We start from the raw sequence: 20,553 nt of genomic DNA, 5'->3' as shown, positions 1-20,553 counted from the left end.
CAAATTAAGGAGTACTTAATTCAATTATAACTGATGACTTCCAAAATGATTTACTCCGTCTCAGCAGCTACATGCAGCTTTTGTTCTAAGCAAGTACACCATACTCGTACATAGGACTTCCCAGAAAACCGGACAAACCACTCTTAAAGACCGCTTACATCGAACGACCTGTTTTTAAACTCTAAGACAATATGATAAAATTGCTGGAAAAATTTGACATCAAACAAACAGTTGAATTAACTGTTAAAAGCAATTTTTGATGATGGTTATACATTACAGAATGATGCACACTGTGGATTTGCAATAGTGATATACGCCAAAACAACATCAATGGCACTAAAGAACATTATCGGGGTCATAAACCAATAGACGTTCATTTCTTGACATGGGTCTTGTCCGCTGTTAGTTCTTGCGCTGCCTAAATCCAGCTTCATCCTGATTTTCAATATAAAAGTAGTCTGGATATCAGCAGCTGTAGGTATTACAATCAGATCAAAATATTAGATGAATAAGATGTAAAATACAAAACGCTTCATTTTATGAAATAAGTATAGTTATAGGTAGGCGAAAAATGTATTCAAGTCTTCAGTCAGTCTATGACAAGACAACGTGTAATTTTAATAGCGAATATCTTTACTAAGGTATGATTGAATTATTATTATCATTGCTGTCGAATACTCTTTTCATACCAGCTTTGTTTGTGACTTTAGTAATTTTTATCTTTGTAGATTCTATAAATAAAACTATTACCTATAATAATAAGCAATATATATCGGTGTTTTATTGTATTTCATTGAAAGCAATGTTTGATGAGCTAATACCTATTTTGCAATCTTTTTAGGGTTCCTACTTCAAAAAGAAAAACGGAACCCTTATAGGATCACTTTGTTGTCTGTCTGTCCGTCCGTCCATCGTGTTTGTCAAGAAAACCTATAGGGTACTTCCCGTTGACCTAGAATCATGAAATTTGGCAGGTAGGTTTGGCAAGTAAATTATCACAAAACTTTTTAGTTAAACAGTCTTCTTTGCCATTATTACTTACCAGTTTATAATTAACCCCCGACCCAAAAAGAGGGGTGTTATAAGTTTGACGTGTGTATCTGTGTGTCTGTGTATCTGTGTGTCTGTGTATCTGTGTATCTGTGTATCTGTGTATCTGTCTGTGGCATCGTAGCGCCTAAACGAATGAACCGATTTTAATTTACTTTTTTTTGTTTGAAAGGTGGCTTGATCGAGAGTGTTCTTAGCTATAATCCAAAAAAATTGGTTCAGCCGTTTAAGAGTTCTAGTTTTCTTGTAGAAAAGAAGGTTAGATAACCGTTTGGTTCATAATATTATGTCAATTGACAAATGTCAAGCTGTCAAGATGGACGTTGCCTAAATACATAATTATTTATTTGAAAATGATGTTTTGGAAAACTCAGATACTTTAGGTCGTAGGCGCGGAATAGTCCAAGAAAATCGGTTCAGCCGTTTGAAAGTTATCAGGTCTTTTCGGTCTTTTCTAGTTACTGTAACCTTCACTTGTCGGGGGTGTTATAAATTTTTAATTTACACTTGTCAACAGATCATCTGCTCTCAAGGTTTATGTAGTTATTGTCCCTTTGAGCATCAAATTGTTTATGAATTGAACACAAAATTTACGTTGCTGATAAACCACCTGTAACAAAACATTGAACATTCCTTGTTTTCAAAGTTTGACGAACAAAGAAGCACCTTTCTATGTCTTTTTCATCAAAATTTAAAAATGGCGAATGCTCAATGGTTTATTACAAGTGAATGTGAATCAATATAATTTATAATTAGTTGGTACGCGCAAAATCAATTTGAAGTTGGAACATTCTCAGTACAGTCTTGGTAGTTTAATTTCATAGATCGATTGCAATTTTTGAAGTAAAGTTTTTTAAAAGAAGATTGGGATAGATGCTTGGTGGATGCTTAAACCGAAAAAAGTGAAACTATCTAATTACTGAACAAAACATGCATTTGATAATATAACTAATTTTATTTTAGATAGCAGATTTAAGTACCTAATTATAATATTATTAGAATATAAACAGTGAAGACAAAATAATGTAAATATGGAGTGAACTATGATAAAAAGTATTTCAAGTAAAGCGAGCGTTAGCAACAAATATGTACTGATTAGTACATATCACAGAACACTGAGTTCAAATTTTAAGCTCATTCTCATACCTATATAAGAAATTGTATATGCGTAGACGCCACGCAGTCAAACTTAATCAGTCGTCCCCGGTGCTTTCATTTACTATTCATAAGTTTAGCATTTAAAAATAAAATGGCACGAGGACAATGCCTTTTACTGATGTTTTTGTTTGGCATATCTGTGTCCTTGGCGAATGAATTAAATGTCAAGCCGACTCCTGTGGTAGCTAGCTCTGAATTCAAGACCAAGACTCCGTCACTTGCTAAAGTCCAATATGCCGAAGCTGTTGTTGAGAGTGAACAGTACACAATCATACCAGTCACCCTGACAATAAAACCGACTCCACTGCTAACGGCTACTAGACTTGAACCTGCTACAGTAATCGACGGAATGAATGATGCTATAGCCCCAACTAGTGTTGTGAAAATGTCTCCTTCAGAAGCCGTAGACGTACCTGCAGTTGATCCAATTTCACCAAAGGTATCTTATCTCTATTACAATAATTCATTTTGTAAAGCGAGTTAATTAGTTTTGTCACTTGCTTACATATTATTTTATATACACTAAGGTGCTTGATTCAATAGTAGATACAAAACTAAGGTAGACATTCTCTATTAATATGTAGTAATAGTATGTTATTTGTATTTCAGAAACCGTGATTCCAAATTTAATGAACATAAGAAACACGTTAATAACACACAATAGAAGAAAGTAACCTCATACTAAGATTGGAACAATCTATCATTACGAACAACACAAGGAGTACTTAATCCAATTTTATCTAATGACTTCCAAAATTATTAACTTCATTTTTACATTGCGAGTAGGGACAGGATAGGATTTCCTAGAAGAATGGACAAATCACACGAATAAACCGCTTACATTACACAAATGACTTGCTTTTTGACTCAATTATTGAAAAAAACTAAGAAGAAACATTTAAAATCAAACAAAATGTAAAATAAACAGACAAAATATAAAGCATGATAAATGATGATATTCGCAACTACCAATGTTAAATTTTGACTCTTACGGAAAATATTATAAAGAAGCAATACAACAAAGAAACATCGTCTCATCTGCATCCAATTATTCTAGAAGTGTAAAATTGGAAACAAAGCAAAGATTTTAAATCCTTGGTTAAGAGTGGTTTTTGTGGAATCTTAAAATAATGAGCATGGAATCCGAAATAATTGCCTACCTGTTAGAGAATCTGATAAAATTAGATAAAAATATAGAACGCATAATTTTTGTGAAGTTTTGAAACTGTATACAAACAGTCTCATCCAGATAATGAAAATACTCTTTTATATTCTCAGTCATCTGTGACAAGACAACGTGTAATTTTAATAGCAAATATGTCTACATAGGTACCTACGATTATAATAATTGCTGTCGAATGCTCGTTATACCTAAACCTACTTTGTTTGTTATTTTAATAGTTTTTATCATAACTTTATCATTTTATTAATAAAATCATTACAATTTTGTATGTTTCATTGTATCTACCTATTTCTTCATGTTTAGTCAGCTACAAGGTCAGCTAATTCTATTTTGCTTAGTTGTTTTTTTTTTTTTTTACAATAATTCTTTTATTGAAAAAACAATTAAGGTGAAAAAACAATTAGTGATCAATTTGATTATGGTTAAAAGAAATTAAGATTCTTGAATCGGTATTAATACTTACTATACCTAGCAGTTTTTAGTTTGTTCGTACCTATGTACATCAAAACAAATTAATCTAAGAAATGATACACATAGGTACAGAAATATGTAGGGAACTCCTCGTAGAGGTATCTATCTATCTATTTTGTGACTAATGTTACACGCCACACAGCAAAGATTTTTGAAAGCCAGGAAACATGCGGCGCACGCGCAACATTAAGTAAGTCAAGAGTTGAACTTTTTTGATGACTTTGAGCTGTCAGGGTAAACTTTGTATATTTACATATTTGAAGCTATGTCTGGCACCGACGTTACCTAAAAAAATAGTAGGTAAGTAAATAAAAGATGGTAATAAAATTCAAATGAAGACATATTGTGAATAACCATCAAATCATTAGGAGTCAGGAGGTTAAATCAATAAATAATAATTTGTATAAGCAAATGACTTTTAAAATGTAACAAATGGAATAGCATAATCAAGTAGATTAACATACAACAAGCTGTTTTACTAATAAAAATAATAAGTAGTTGACGAGATCTGTCCTCATGATTTATGCAGACCGCTGGAGTATCAGAATTGAGAAGTTGGGACACGAAGTTCAATAGCAAAGCCTAAATATAACATATTATAGGTACTTGGTACGCGCAAGAACAATTCACAATTGAAAGATCCTAAGTTCTCGAGATCTATTTCGGCAGTAGACAGTATCCCTGCATCATCACAATATTGAGGACGAGGAAACTGGAGTCCAAATAATTTTGGATTTACATGGAATGGAAATGTGTAAAATTCCACTATAGTGAAGCTAAAAGTATACGGTATTAGCACACAAAATATTCGAAATAATTAGTTATTTTATGATATCATGATTTAAAACAGAAATAATAAAATATGCAAAACTCGGAAGAGATCACGGCAGATCGTGATAATAAAATATTACAAAAATGTATAAATAAAGCTTTGAATAAATATCCAGAGTCACTCATCGCGATGTATTTAATAAGAAGACTTACTGTAATAATTACTTTATTGCAATGCTTAAATTTTACGAGTGGAAGTGAAACTATTTTAAGGTTTAATAAAGAGAAAGTAGTGCTTGTGGCACCGATATTGGCAGCAAATAAAAACCCGAGAGCTAGGGTAGTGGAAACAGCCAAAGATTTTCCTATTGTAAGATTAATATCTACAGATAATACTACCAAAAGTGACGAACCTGAACGCAAGATGGAGCTTCAACCTATTTATGTCGAAGTAAGTCAGTACGAATGTATTGAATGTGAGATCAAACTCTTGGGTGTCTGGCAGGGGTTGCCACGATACTAGGCGGGCGGCCCAGGTGGGAGCGGGTGCGTCTTGCGTAGCGGGCAGCGGGCGCAATGCCATACTCTCCATGATGGGTGCCGCTCGGCACCCGATCTCGATTAGGACACGTCCGCGCATCTTTCTTCCAATTTTTTGTAAATATTAAAAGTTTGTTCCACACGTTGCCCGCTCCTATGGACGCACCCGCCCCCATCTGGACCCGCCGACGTGTATGGCAATGCATGAGGTGATTTCTAATACTATTCCGAAGAAAATATATAAAAAAATAGTCTTTATATTTTGGCGAAAGATTTTATAGGTACCTGTCTGGTTATCTGCCAAAGCCACTATGATCCAAACTTCATAGTCGCTGATCATTCTCCCATGTGTTGGGACAATGCGCAGAGAACTTTCACCATTTATAAAATAATGAAAGTCTGGCCCTCACAGTCCATTTCTCTATAGTGACTACTGATTACATTGTTGGTATACCCAATGCCCTTAACATACATGTATATTATTAGAACTAGGTGTTATTATAAAAATGCAATAAATTATTTCGATTGCAGAAACTTGAAGATCAAATTAACATACGAAGAAGATATTCCGGTTTACTATAGTTTGTTTACGCCTGTTTTTACGCCTCTGTCTTTATACAAAAGTGAGTTATGTTTTTCCTTATGTGCAATATTATTTCAATGTTTGATAAAGAATCTATAGGTTACTAAGTACACTTTTGACGGCAATCTCATCTAATGGAAAATTAGTTTTGACTGAAGATTTTTGGTCTGTTTAGGAGATGCCTCTTTACTCATATAAAGATAACCGGATTGTAAGCGTAACGAAACAGATCTTGGTGTGCTAGTGTGAGATTGTCTCTAAAAGTAGCTACTTTATTATATCTAATCCTAGAAGGCACATTTCGTAAGTTCGTTCTGTAAAGACAACCTCTCCAAATACTAATAAAACTCTATATAAGCATGAGTTTCTTTTTAGAATGAGAAGGTTTGGCCATAGTCTACCACGCAGTTTAAGTAACTGCCTACCTACCTTACCCTTGAAACCAGACTTTTATCATATTACACACTCCTCTTTTGAACTAATCAGGTTTACCTACAAACCTTACAGTTCAATCGCTGAATATATTAAGTGCATTATTACAAACAGTTGGGACCTAACAAATCGAAATTTCGAGACAGCCAGGTGGAATAATTATAATATGCTACATCTTTAGCAAAGGCAACAGCGATCTGATGCCATCAGACCATTAGCCGCATGCGTCTGACTTAAACGGTATTTCCATGACTTAATTGTTCGTAATAAAAGACGTAAGTAATACGTATTTATTATGAAAATTATATCTAAGTGCTCTGTGGATTACTTAGTAGTTAGTAGGAACACATAATGTCAATGGTTCTATGGCACATATTATTGTCTGCTCCTACTCTACCATACAACTTTAAACTTTCTTGAATTCCGTCACCTTCTTGATTAGTGTAACCAGTTACAAAAAGATGAAGTATTAATTTTATTTCGTAGGGTTACGAAAAATTAGTTACCAACGTGGATGGAACCCTGTTGTACCCATAGACTTACGAGTTTTTCGCTCTAAACCTATGGTTGTACCTACCTATTCTTTTTCCTTTACACCTCTCTAAATGTCAGTTCTTTCACGTCACTAAGTAGAGACTAGAGATCACTTAACAGGGCTCTCTCCGTCACTTACTCCATACAATCGTAGTCCCAATTTCATTAGAATATTAAGCAACCAAAGTCCATGAAATTTTGCAGATATATTCTAGAAACTAATATCGGTGCCTGTGGTGTTTTAGATTTTTCTAAAAATATGTAGTTTTAAAATTACAGGGGCTCAAAGATTTGTATGTGAATTTTAAGACCGCGTAACTTTGAAACCGAATATTTTAACGGAAATCTGGAAAACCACAGGCATAGATACCTATTAGTTCCCGGAACGTTTCTACAAAATTCCATTGAGTATGATTGGTTAGTATTCCAATGAGAGACGAACCACGTTTGTATGGAACGAGTGACGGAGAGACCCCTCTTAAGGAGATAAGTGCTTGACCTCAACTTTTTATCTTATTTCTTCTTATTGTCACAATTTTTAGGTACGCGAATAAATAAATACATTACGTTGGTAAGTATGTTGATTTCTAACTAATTACAATATAAATAAATTGATTCTTGTAGGAATTTTAAGGTTTATCTGAGTGTATAATATGTGTGCTTACCTAAAGCTTTGTAAAGAAACTATTTTTCAAATGGAAAATGTACTAAAATGGAACTTCGATATCTTGTAAACTTCAGTCTTAAATATGCGCTTACCTTTATGTTTCTATTTTTATAAGCGGCTATAACAATTATACGTAAAACAATTAAAAGATGAGAGATACAAAAAATAATTATATATACTAATTATATATATTAACTGTCGTATAAAAAGGCTGTGGTCAGTTAAATGAAAATGTAAATATGTGAAAATTGTCACCGGTTCCAGTGTTTTTTATTTGTCTAGGTGGAAAAATGTATCAACACATGTTACTGGGCCTAATATTTGTTATTATGTGCAATAGTACAGACACATTATTTATAGATACAAAAGATGTAGGACGTGAAAAGGTATTTGAAAAATTACGTATTATTAACCCTCGACCCAAAAAGAGGGGTGTTATAAGTTTGACATGTGTATCTGTGTATCTGTGTATCTGTCTGTGGCATCGTAGCTCCTAAACTAATGAACCGATTTTAATTTAGTTTTTTTTGTTTGAAAGGTGGCTTGATCGAGAGTGTTCTTAGCTATAATCCAAGAAAATCGGTTCAGCCGTTTGAAAGTTATCAGCTCTTTTCTAGTTCTTACTGTAACCTTCACTTGTCGAGGGTGTTATAAATTTTTAATTTACACTTGTATTCAATAGACAGCTTAAACTTTATAAGGATACACCTATTTTATCGTAAATATATGTAATATGTGGCACACGCTGATAAAAAAATCGGCCAAGTGCGAGTCGGACTCGCGCACAGAGGGTTCCGTACTCGGGTATTTTTTCCGACATTTTACACGATAAATCAAAAAGTATTCTGCATAAAAATAAATGAAAATCTATTTTAGAATGTACAGGTAAAGCCCTTTAATATTATATTATGTTACCCAACTTGATATTTTTATATTACTTTGAAAATTGAAAATACTTAATAATTTTTGTTCATGAACACATTTTAATTTTTTTTTTGTGATGTCACCACAAATTCACGGTTTTCAGATCTTTCCTTTACTTGTACTATAATACCTACCTACCTGCCTTTCATGATTCTAGGTCAACGGGAAGTAGCCTATAGGTTTTCCTGTCAGATACGATAGACGGACAGACAGACATCCTTAAGTCAGCGACATTCCATCTTCACGCACGAAACGCTTTGCGTCAGCATTATTCATACTTACGTATGGCTAAGGTTTGGAATATTCCTCCGGGATCCGTGTTTCTTACCAATTACAATCCAGGTATGAATAGGCATCTTCTAGTAAACGCGTCCCAACGGGAGTTGGCCTTGATCTTGGCCACATTATTACTTTCCATCAAGTGTGATTGTGGTCAAACGTGTGCCTATATTGATTTTTAAAAAACCTATCTACTCCACAACAAAGTTTTTGCTCCATCATTTATTTTATCATGTTTTCATGAGTTTTTATAACAATCAAATAATACACTGCATACATCATCAAAAATGTTACACAAAAAATCCATCAAATTAAAAAAGATAAAATTACTTACCTATTATTAATAATATTGTTCTTGCCTCGGCTTAGTAATAAATTGACTCAATTAAAGATTTTATCGTAATTATTTTTTACAGAATTTCGAGGAAGGTTATTTCTACATGATTAGATCAACGCATGCGCTGAAAAAACGGGATGTTTATAGTATAGGTAAATAATATAAGTATTCACTAAATAAAATTTTAATTTACTTGTGTTAAGTTTCCGCTATATTCTTAATGTTCTACATTATTAAGTATACCTAAATATATTTCAGACACCGTTCCAGTGCCTGCCGGAGGATCAAGAGATGAAACGATAATTGTTACAAATTCAGGTAAGATGAACACCTGCTTAAGAGGGGTCTCTCCGTCACTCGCTTCATACAAACGTAGTTCCAATTTCATTTGAATATTAAGCAACCAAAGTCCATGAAATTTTGCGGACATATTCTAGAAACTAATATCTATGTCTGTGGTTTTCCAGATTTCTGTTAAAATATTCGGTTTCAAAGTTACGCGGTCTTAAAAATTTACATACAAATCTTTGAGCCCCTGTAATTTTAAAACTAAGTATATATTTTTAGAAAAATCTAAAACACCACAGGCACAGATATTAGTTTCTAGAATATGTCTGCAAAATTTCATGGACTTTGGTTGCTTAATATACAAATGAAATTGGAACTACGATTGTATGAAGCGAGTGACGGAGAGAGCCCTGTTAAGTGCGCGACAGGTCGAGATGGCAGTCGGGGTATGAGGCGAGGGGACGCCCCGCTCACCCGCACGCCACTTGCGCTATCCCGCGCCGGGTTAGCGCGGAGGCTGTGCGGGTGTGTGCCATCCCGATTGCCATGTCGACCTGTCGCAGACTGTACTTAGCTATAATCTACTTATCCATATAAAAAAAATCGTAATCTATTTTACTTACTTCACGCTTATAACTGAAAACAATGAATCCAAGACGGCCAATTTTTCAAATAGGTATTCCAATTTTCTACCTAAATACTTATACAAAACCTTCATTTAGAGACCTGGTAGGTATTCTATGAAGAAAATGCAAACAGTGAAACCAATTTCTTTCTTCAGTGTTTACACTAAGCTTTTATAGGATAATCAAGGGGCGGACGAAATTATTTCGCAAATGCTGGTATTTTGTAGTTTGTTTAGCTGCAAATATCCATGAACACTGCCTGTGTATAAATTATAAAATGTATTGTATATAAATCATTATGTTATTTCAGGTCCGAATTATCCTTATAGCAGTTACTATCCGACAAATCCTTATTCTCGTTATCCATCTGGAGCTAATAGCGGAACAACAGTTATTGTCAGTAACCCAGGTAAGATTCTTCCTTTCTGTCCATGCCTTTACCCAGCTAAGTAAGTCACCAAAGACAAGGACATATAGGAAGCTATATATTATGTCCTTGTGAAATTGTGTCCTATGGTGAAAAGCCTTTCTCCAACACTTTAATAATTATAAGCATAGGAATGTATTGGATAGGTTTATATATATATTATTTGCTATAATCACTACCTACCAACAGACTAACTTTGACTTTTCAAGAACCTGTTAATTTAAGTTATACATATATACCTACTTTATCTACCTACTACGTCCATGCCTATAATAAGTACTGGATGATAAATACCTATTAATTTCATGTTGAAATTAATAATTGTCTCTTCAAACTTAATTTTCTCGGTAGGTAGGTACCTATTTGCGGTTTTTCTTATTTTGATAAAAGTATTTATAAGATTTTCTGACAAAGTAAATCTTGCTGCTTTCGACTAAAAATATTTAAAAAAATATGAATATTTTATATTAATTATCTTATAATTTATACTAAGTAATATTTTATCTTTCGTTTCAGATGGAAATTATAACAGGGGCTATGGAACAAAATACATTCCAACCAATACATATGGTTAGATAATTCATAGCATGACATATTATAAAAATATGAAAAAAGCATGTTTTATTTTATAATTGCCTATCATCAATAAATAATAATAACCGTTTACCAATCATTTCAAATCAACGTCATTGATTAAATTTAAATAATATTAGGGTTTTCCACTAAAAATGGAAAATTATACTGAATTGTTTTTGGGAAATTATAATAATTCGAATAGGCTGTAAACAGATACCAAATTGAGAGGTTCTTATAAAAAAGAAAAAGAGGTAATTCGGTGTTTATTTGAAAATCAGGGTGTCAAACAAAAGATGTGCATCCCCGGATCTAGGGGATTTGTTTAGCTACAGTTCTATCTGCTCTCATCCATTAGCTCTAACACATTGTTAATTATCTATACTACTAATAAATAAAATTGGAGTGTCTGTCTGTAATTTCGAAATAACTGCCTCATATTAAGCTCAAAGGGTTATTTGAACGATACCTTAACTGAATCACATGTTTTTTAAATTTTTGTCTGTCTGTCTGTCTGTTTGAAAAGGCTAATCTTCGGAACGGCTGAACCGATTTTGACGGGACTTTCACAGACAAGTAGAAGATTGACCAGGGCGTAACATAGGCTACTTTTTTACCGACTTTCAAAATGGGAGTTGTGTTTTTCTACCTATGCACACCGAAATCTCCGAGATTTTTGAACCGATTTGCGTCATTTCTTTTTTAATCGATAGAGGAACTTTGCGACATTCTTTCATAAAAAATTTGGATTCCAACTCCTCAACCCTGAAGTTGCAGGGGATCTGACCAATCCACGCGGGCGAAGCTGCGGGCATCAGCTAGTTATAAATACAAATACACATCGAATTATAGGTAGACAGTTATTTATAAACATGCTCATCATGTATGCTGCATCGATGTCTCTAACCACATTTCTGAAACCTGAGCAGCTTCCGCCAGGGATAAAACTATAAGCTTGCATCTAAGCACCTGCCTGTTAGACTGATACCTTTTTAGAACTACTTAATGTTTAATGTATCTTTATGCAAGTTAGGTATGCTTGCACTTGACTTCAATCATGGGTTGGAATGCAATGATGAGGTTAAAACACATCTAAATACATTTTGCATTATGATTACACGTAAATATCCTCCAACTTCAAAAACGAAAATTCACTTGATTATCCATACTTAGATATTATATTAGTAAATGAGAGAATGACTGGCTCCGTATTTTAAGCGTCACTCAGAAAAGGCTGGTATTATTTAAATATTTTAAATGAATTATTATTGGAATGTCCTCCCAAAACATACGCGAGCCACACAGATTTACAGAGCGTAAAGGTTATATGAGAGCTTGAAACCTGAAGTTGTATACTCCGGAAAATCAAAGAGTTCCCCAGGTATTTTCAAAACCCTTATCCACGTGGACGAAGTCGTGGCTATCATCTAATTCTAGTAGATTATAAAAAATGTCATTGTTAATAATAAGTATAGCAAAAAATAAAACCATAACAATGTGTGGGTAAAATACCTTTTCCCGTAGATTTTTCCCGCTAATTGTAAATAATCAGAATATCGTGATACTGTAATTAAGCTTCGATGCGCCTGCGCGTAACTTCTTTGTCTAGGCTGCAACTAGATATGTAGTTCTAACATATTATTGGTAAGAAGACCTTTATCTGGAGCTGCAAGCGAAAATGGTTGAGACCTTAAAAAAACATATTAATCGCACATATTTATCTGACGATGATGATGGAAGCAATATGTGCACAAAATTCATATAAACGAGGTTTTCTCGGCAGGAAGAGAATTCCCAACCAATGGTATCCCTGTTGCATTTGACGATTCGAAAGTAGCCTTAAAAAATATCTCTATTTATTTATTCATCTGAGAAGTTTCATAAAAATCGGTTCTGCAGATATACATGAAGAATCCTTTGCAATTTGAATGAAATATACTAAGTGAAAATATTTAAAACTGTTTAAAAATGCTACAAAAACAACTCACTCGTGATTTTATTTGGCATACAGAGGAAATTTTATAATAGCACAAAAAAATGAAAAATCCCGCCTCTTCGTTGTAAGGCGTATCATCTAAACATGCTAAGCAGAATATCCGGTTTTGGACTAACCTGATATTGTACGTGTGTAGAATTCACAAATTACTATGCAGGTATAATGTCGCTTCGTACTACCATGCAATATTGTATTTTACCGACTGCGGCGAAGCCTTTAAGGAGGATTTCTTGTTGTAACATTGCTATAACAACTCTTAGCTTTATTATTATTTTCATCCTACTTAGGCGTCGCCGTCCAAGCGAAGCCAGAAAACATTTTGGCTTCACGGAAAATCAATTTTCTTAAAAAGTGTCAATTTGTATGTTCTGTAGGTACTGTACTGATCAATTTTGAACCCATCTTGACCTGACACAAAGATAGCTTACGTATAGTACATATAGAGACTGCCTTATGGTACTTTTTATCCTGAAAAATTAAAGGATTTCAATGGATTTCTTGGAGATCCAAACCTAAATGACCTAAATGGGATATTTTGGACGAAAGTAAGAAGCTAATACGTAACACACATTCTATTTTTTTTGTTTTCCCTTGACTGCGATCACACCTGGTGGTAGGTAAGTAATGATGCAGTCTAAGGTGGTAGCGGGCTAACTTCGAAGAGGTATGGCAGCTTATCGGTATATAACCACTTTTCTATTTTAAAAAAATTAAAGTATCCCGCAGGCCGCAGCATACGAACTTCAAGATACCAATATAGTCAACGTGAGTCAACACCTAGGTACTTAGGTAGGTAATTTTACATTATTTTCGGAAAAATCACACTAATATTATAAAGGAGAAAGTTTGTATGTGTGTGTATGTGTGTGTGTGTGTGTGTGTGTGTGTGTGTGTGTGTGTGTGTGTGTATGTTTGTTACTCCTTCACGCAAAAACTACTGGATGAATTGGGCTGAAATTTAGAATGGCAATAGATTATACCATGGATTAGCACATAGGCTACTTTTTATCTCGGAAAATTAAAGAGTTCCAACGGGAATTTTAAAAAACCTACATACACGCGAACGAAGTCGCGGGTATCAGCTAGTGTTACATAAATGAATGTGGTTTCTGAGCCTATGCTATATTCTAACACCCAACTTTTTCGACTTTTATAATCCCAATCTTAAACATATCTACCTACCCTTTATCTGTGGGTATCTACTCGTACTTAGATAAAGATTACAGACTTAGGACTTAGCACACAAATGTGTGTGTGTATGTGTCGGTTGTTTAACGATCTAAAACGACGAAGACAGAAAACAGAAGGTAGGTACGAAGGTATACTTAATTATAATATCCAGTTCCGCATCACAAACCCATCAATGAAGGCATCAGCATTGGGCCGATAACGTCATCGTGGGAAACCGCGGGGTGTCCAATACAAAGACATACCATGACGTCTCATCGCGTACGATGGAAAAACTGACGTAGGTATAAATAGGTTGGACTCGCGAATCCTGCGCCAGTAAACAAGATGGGACTTTATAGTGCAGTGAGCGTATTGGCGCTAGTGGCCTTAGCTTACGCTTCAGTAAGTGACAATGATATCGACGGAGGGGAAAGAGTGGTTCTGGTCGCGCCGGTTTTAGCGCCCCCTAGGGACTCAAGGACTCATGTCACTGACCGTGCGCGCCAGTTCCCCATATTAGTGCTCCTTGCTCAGAGGAACCCACCCCCGAGGGAGCCGCAGGCTAAATCGCTGGGTGTGAACCCACAACCAGTTTATGTGCAGGTAACTTTGCAAAGCTATTTTGGGATATAAGAAAAAGTGAAATTGTTCTAAAAATAGCTTAGGTAGGTACCTACCTACTTAAGCTTTTTTTATTATTCGACGACATAATTGATTGCGATCTAAACTGGTTAAGAGTTATTAGTGTTATTTATTATCTAAGTAAAATATTAAGGAATTGTATGATATAATAAGTACAATATGAATATATAGGTATAGTAAATACCTAATTAATGGAAGTTAGTTGACAAACAGTGGATAGATAGGGTACCTACCTACCTACCTACCTACACCGAAAAGGATTTAATTTACTTAAATTGCACGAAACTTAATTTCCAATAAATTTTTCGTATGTGTGTAGTTAGTTATTTTATAATGGATTTATTAAACTTCATTTTCGTATAATATTTCGAATGTTGTGAGTTGTGACTGATTTTTTAATTGCTTCTACTGAATCGAAACGAACCTTATGGAACTAAACTATCGCACCCTAATTTCATTTCCACGGCAATAGATACTGAGTAGTATAAACTCTTAACCACAAAATTCATAAGACAATTTACATATAACTTACAGAAATTAGAAGACCAACCGAGATCCGGTCAATTGAATAGACAGAAGCGTCATCTACATAAACTATTAGGGTTAGGATTAGGACATGGAGGAGGAGGTGGTATTTCAATCGGTGGCGGTTTCGGATATGGCGGCGGCGGTGGCTATGGCGGCGGCGGCGGCGGAGGCTGGGATGGAGGTTATGGAGGGCATGGACATGGCGGTGGTTATCAAGAGCCCACGAAGGTGATAGTTGTGAAAGAAATTGTGAAAGAACATGGTGAGACCTTATTTTGTTTATTTTTTGTAGTTTTGATGAGGAGTTTAAAAAAGTATAGCTAGATTGCCTGGGACTTCATCCGCGTGGATTTAGATTTATTAAAAATCTCGTAGAAACTATTCGTTTTCTCTAACTGAAATTCCTATGCCAAATCCAGGGAGCTTTAGGATTGCATTAAGTTTTGTATTTCAGTTTCACCAACACGCTGATAGATATAGGCCAATATACATGAAGGATATAGGTATATATAGCCCTATAGTTTTAAATGTATATAATGAATGTGATTTTTTTAAATCCAAACATAAAAAAACTTGGATCAATAGTCAGGCAAAAAGTTGTTGTTTAAGTTGTTTTCTATGCGTAGCTATTTACGAGTAGATATGCTAGAAAAAACGTGATTCCACTTTTTTATTTATAAAAAAAAGTAAAACTGGCCAGTTAATTTTTTGTGCTACGCGTGAAATATAGCTGTTGAAGACTAAAACCTGATTTCTAAGGCATTATACGATTATTAAAAGATTTTCAGATCAAAAACCAATCCAGAATAATAACTTCCCAAAACTTACCAAGAAAGTTATCGAATGTTTCCTTTCCTACTTGCTTTAGGTCAACTAACGAACATTTTAAAATAAATAGTCAACGCTAATTGTACCTCTGAATAATTATGTATCTATTAGGATAAAATCTATATAACATAGGTTCACTGGATCACTTGGATGAACGGCCGAAATACAGTAGAAAAAGCAGAAGTCGGTATTACTACTTGAACGGCACGCAATGTTTGGATGTTAAACTTTACAGAAACCTCGAACTACCATTTCTTTACAAGTTAAATAAAGCTTAGTAGCTTATTACAAGCTACTGTACTAGCTAATGATAACTATATTACGTACTTCTTCAGGCCATGGTCATGGTAAACATTACGGTGGCGGCGGCGGCAACTATGGCGGCGGCAACTACGGCGGCGGCGGCGGCAACTATGGAGGCGGCGGCAGCTATGGTGGTGGTTATGGCGGCGGATATGGCGGTGGATTCGGCGGCGGCGGCGGCGGCGGCGGTGGCGGCGGTGGATTCGGCGGCGGCGGTGGCGGCGGCGGCGGTGGATATGGCGGTGGCTATGATGGAGGATATGGCGGCGGAAATATCGGACATGGAGGATATGGCGGCGGGAATCTCGGACATGGAGGATATGGTGGTGGAAATTTGGGACATGGCGGAGGCTGCGGTGGTGGATGCGGTGGCAATGGCGGGGGTCAAGCCACGGCCACCGCTACGGCTACTGCGACGGCGCACGCTAATGCGTAAGTAACCGTATTATGTCAACTTCTGAAATAAAATATCTATAAATATTTCAACAATTATGATCGGATCGATCGACTCATACAGCAGCACTCTGTCAAGTTTACTTAGCTTCAATATTCGTGTCTCTTCAATTTCAAACGACACTGGCGAAGTAAATTGCGCCTGCCTGGTGCAGCCGCGGGTATTATTATCTCCGTACTCGGGTATTATTATTTTCGACATTTTGCACGATAAATCAAAAACTATTCTGCATAAAAATAAATAAAAATCTGTTTTAGAATGTAAAAGCCCTTTGATATTATGATACCCCACTTTACCAAGTTACCTAAACTTTGAAAATTGAAACAGAGAGACAACAAGGGTTCCTTTTTTTCCTTTTGAGGTACGGATCCCTAAAAAGGATGTATTTTGTAATAGGTTGATATAATGTTATTAGATATCACATTATAACAGATACCTAGATTGATATAAGATACCTATGTATTAAATAGGCATTTATTTTGATACTTATTTTATTACAGGTACAAAAAACGTAAATAAACCACCATGAAGATAGCCCAATGGAAACTCAAACGCCATTTGAACACCAAATTACCTAATCATCAAGTATTGTTAATTATACCAACAATATAATGTGAGGATTCAACTTTATATTATGTAGTACTCTGTGATTCTGATTAGGATTAAAACTAGGTATTTATATCAATTACTAACAACTTGCATACAAATTAAATGCCAATAGTGTATGCTTCGGTGGTCGAACGAACGAATTGTCATGATAGAATGCTAAAGAGTTGCATGTTTTATTTGTGAGGCAGTAATTTGCATAGCTCAAGCAAAAGTGCCATCTACTTTCTTCTGTTTATGTAAGTTAATAATAATTAATAAAAAAACCTACGTAAAATAAGCAAGCAATATTTAACATAGTCTGATAAATTAATAATAATTAATAGATATGTTTTAGATAGGTAATTATCTAATGAAATATCTTGTGATAAGTTCTCGTTTTGCAACCTATCAGTAACTCTATGGAAAACAGGATTTATTTCATGGAACTAAGTATTTTGAATAAAAAAAATGTATTGATTTTCTTGTTGTTATTTTTTATTCCAAAACACGAACCTAAAAGAAAATTACCTAAGTAATATTTACTCTGAGTACCGAAATATTTATTTGGAGTCAATGAAGTCAATGAAAGAATTATTTCCCCGCTTCAAAACGTTTCTGATTTTAAATATTTATATATGAAAATCAATGTTTAAGTATGTTTGCACCCTATAGGCGGCTAAACTACTGATCAGATTGTGATGAAACTTTGGTAGCGTGTTCTGAGGACGCCCGAGATGGTTCCTGTTGCACTGCACTTGGCCAGCCAGGTGAACTACGGCCTAACCCTTCTTTTTATGTAGCCCGTGCTCAATAGTGGACCGCCGATGGGTTGATGATGATGTGGGTAGGTATATCGTACATGTAGGCATTAGGTACTACCTATATTAGATTGATATAGGGCTGCTTCATGGTAGAGGTTTATTATTGGCCAACCAAAAATGTAGTAAGTAACTATAGTACGCGACAAGCTGAGATGGCAGTCGGGGTATGAGGTGGGGGGACGCCCCGCACACCCGCACATCGCCCGCACTCACCCGCAGCGAGTTAGCGCGGGAGCTGTGCGGGTGTGCTTAGCTTAGGATATAAAACGGTTAAAATGTGAGTTACTTCTTTTATTCTAAAGGCAACCTATACTTTAAATGAGTCCGAAAGACACCGAGCGCAGCTACTAATTATATAAATAATAAATATGTATATGTATTATGTATAAGATAGTAGGAACACAGAAACAAAATAGCTAATACATATTATGATATCATTGTTAAAACCTAGCTGTTGGTCATAAAATTATAATGTTTTGCAGGCAGTAATTTATCATCTTTGATTCATTCCATGAAATGAGCGTGCAATGAATTAGTTGAAGAAGCCGCAAGTTGATTACAATTATCTTAGCATAATAAATAAATTATTATTACGTACCTACGTCCCGTGTTTTGAATTTGATTTTTAATTTATCTTGATTTTCTATACTCTGAATTCTAGATATACTGTCTGCTTAAATCAAAAACCTACCTACCTAGATCAAAAATGCAGGTCAGGTCAAATCGTTTACTTTTTGCGAAGAAATGCATACAAAACAAATCGTCAGATAAAGTCAAAGGTTTGATTCTTGTCAGTCGAGTTCGTCCGCATGGGTAGCTACACAAATTCCAAACCCCTATTTTACCCCAATAGGGGTTGAACGTTCAAAAGTCCTTTCTTTGTCGTCATTTAATAGCTTATCTGCATGCCACAGCCCAATCCGTCCAGTAGTTTGAGCTATGCGTTGAAAAATCAGTCTGTCAATCAGCTTTTCCTTTTACCTATTTATATAGATACCAAATAGATAGGTTAAAGATCATTGACCTACAGCTGCTCTACTTACTCCGATAACTTAGACTATTCGTAATACCTACCACAGTTTCGGGAATTGCAGGATTGCTTCATCAAGGTCTTCATCTAAACTTTAGGTATACCTATTTTATACTCGACCTATTCGTATAATAATATTAAATGAACCCGGAAGGTTTGTTTCGTGATTAGGCCTCGTAAAAATCAAACAAAGCGGCAGATTGCAGACAAAGCTAGATTTACGTATCCTGGTTACATAATACACCACGCGGTTCCTTTGCAAAAGATCGGATCAATATCTCGGGCAAAGCTCCAAAGAATTTCAGATTCAATTCACGCAATGAATTAGTAATCTAAACAGTGCACTGACGTAACGACTGTACTACTGTAATTTTTTAATAGATGATCATACGTTTAGATGCACAATAATGCCAAAAACGCAAAATGCCAAATAACCGAAAATAGTAGGTAGGTATACGCAGATTTGCTTGCCGAATCGCGTAACGCCAAAGCGCAGCAAAATGTTGGTTCATAATAATATATTATGCGATAATGCCAAGTACGTTTAATAAAAAACAAAACTAAACCATGTCCCTAAGCCTAAACCTTGTTAATGAGTTTGGTATTTTCAAACATTTCAATTTTGCCGTTTTGCGTTTTTGGCGTTGGCTTGATCGTAAATATTTTATAATCTTTTATTATCGCTAAAGGACACATTTTAATGTTGCTTTTTTGGTTTTTTGGCGTTCTGCGCCTTAATGGACCAGTGCCTACAAGCCTAGCTAAGCTAAGCTAAGGCAAGCCTAGCCTAGAAGATAGATGCCTATTATTTAAAGCAAATCAGTTTTAGCATTTAAACAGATGGATTTTAATCACATTTAACTACTCCCTTTATGGCTATCGTTATATTTTAATTGAACTAAGCAATTATATGTATAATGAATAATTCCCATGAATGAAGCCGGATACTAAGTAATAGAGACAGATAGGTTGTAAAAACCGCAATATTGTTGTTGGAAAATAAACTCTGACTTGCGATGCGGCCTTGTAACATCATTAACACGTATATTCCTATTTCCTAACAATCTATACTTACAGTAATTATAGGTTTGCCTATGGATATCTAAAAAATGTTGATGTTAATCCACATTCAAGGCGATTCCGATTGCGAGTGCAATTCCAATTTCTAACTTCGATCGATCGGCATGAAATTTTACAGTGCCTGGAACTGAAACTATCTGCTAACTGTACTTACTCATCTGTTTATGGCTACCAAGATCTACAGGGCACCTATAATATACCTAACTTTTTCTATCAAATCCAGTGCAATGGTACCTACCTATGTATTCTCTCTCCCCTCACCATCACGAG

The 20,553-nt window shown here is 35.1% G+C and overlaps 2 protein-coding genes across 5 annotated transcripts; both read left to right on the top strand.

The window, feature by feature from the left end:
- Nucleotides 1-4,464: 4,464 nt before the first annotated feature.
- On the top strand, nt 4,465-10,936 carry LOC123874990. 3 transcript variants are annotated; one of them, XM_045920605.1, is made up of 5 exons: nt 4,465-5,084; nt 9,009-9,081; nt 9,188-9,247; nt 10,154-10,252; nt 10,787-10,936. In XM_045920605.1, exons 1-5 carry the CDS (start codon nt 4,725-4,727, stop codon nt 10,843-10,845), a joined length of 651 nt encoding a protein of 216 aa, XP_045776561.1. In that variant the 5' UTR covers nt 4,465-4,724; the 3' UTR covers nt 10,846-10,936. The 3 variants fall into 3 exon arrangements, with proteins under 3 accessions (XP_045776561.1, XP_045776574.1, XP_045776569.1); XM_045920618.1 differs by lacking the exon at nt 9,009-9,081 and adding an exon at nt 5,705-5,796 and having other exon boundaries at nt 4,947-5,084; XM_045920613.1 differs by lacking the exon at nt 4,465-5,084 and adding an exon at nt 7,208-7,775.
- A 3,390-nt stretch (nt 10,937-14,326) lies between these two features.
- LOC123874937 (glycine-rich protein DOT1-like) lies at nt 14,327-17,830 on the top strand. 2 transcript variants are annotated; one of them, XM_045920529.1, is made up of 5 exons: nt 14,327-14,612; nt 15,186-15,441; nt 16,343-16,608; nt 16,639-16,742; nt 17,265-17,830. In XM_045920529.1, exons 1-5 carry the CDS (start codon nt 14,355-14,357, stop codon nt 17,281-17,283), a joined length of 903 nt encoding a protein of 300 aa, XP_045776485.1. In that variant the 5' UTR covers nt 14,327-14,354; the 3' UTR covers nt 17,284-17,830. The 2 variants fall into 2 exon arrangements, with proteins under 2 accessions (XP_045776485.1, XP_045776477.1); XM_045920521.1 differs by having other exon boundaries at nt 16,343-16,742.
- Nucleotides 17,831-20,553: the final 2,723 nt, after the last annotated feature.

This window comes from Maniola jurtina, chromosome 2 (genome assembly GCF_905333055.1).
Source record: "Maniola jurtina chromosome 2, ilManJurt1.1, whole genome shotgun sequence".
Lineage (NCBI taxonomy): Eukaryota > Metazoa > Arthropoda > Insecta > Lepidoptera > Nymphalidae > Maniola > Maniola jurtina.
The sequence above is the reverse complement of the archived record's forward strand: the minus strand, read 5'-3'. Positions and strand labels throughout refer to the sequence as shown.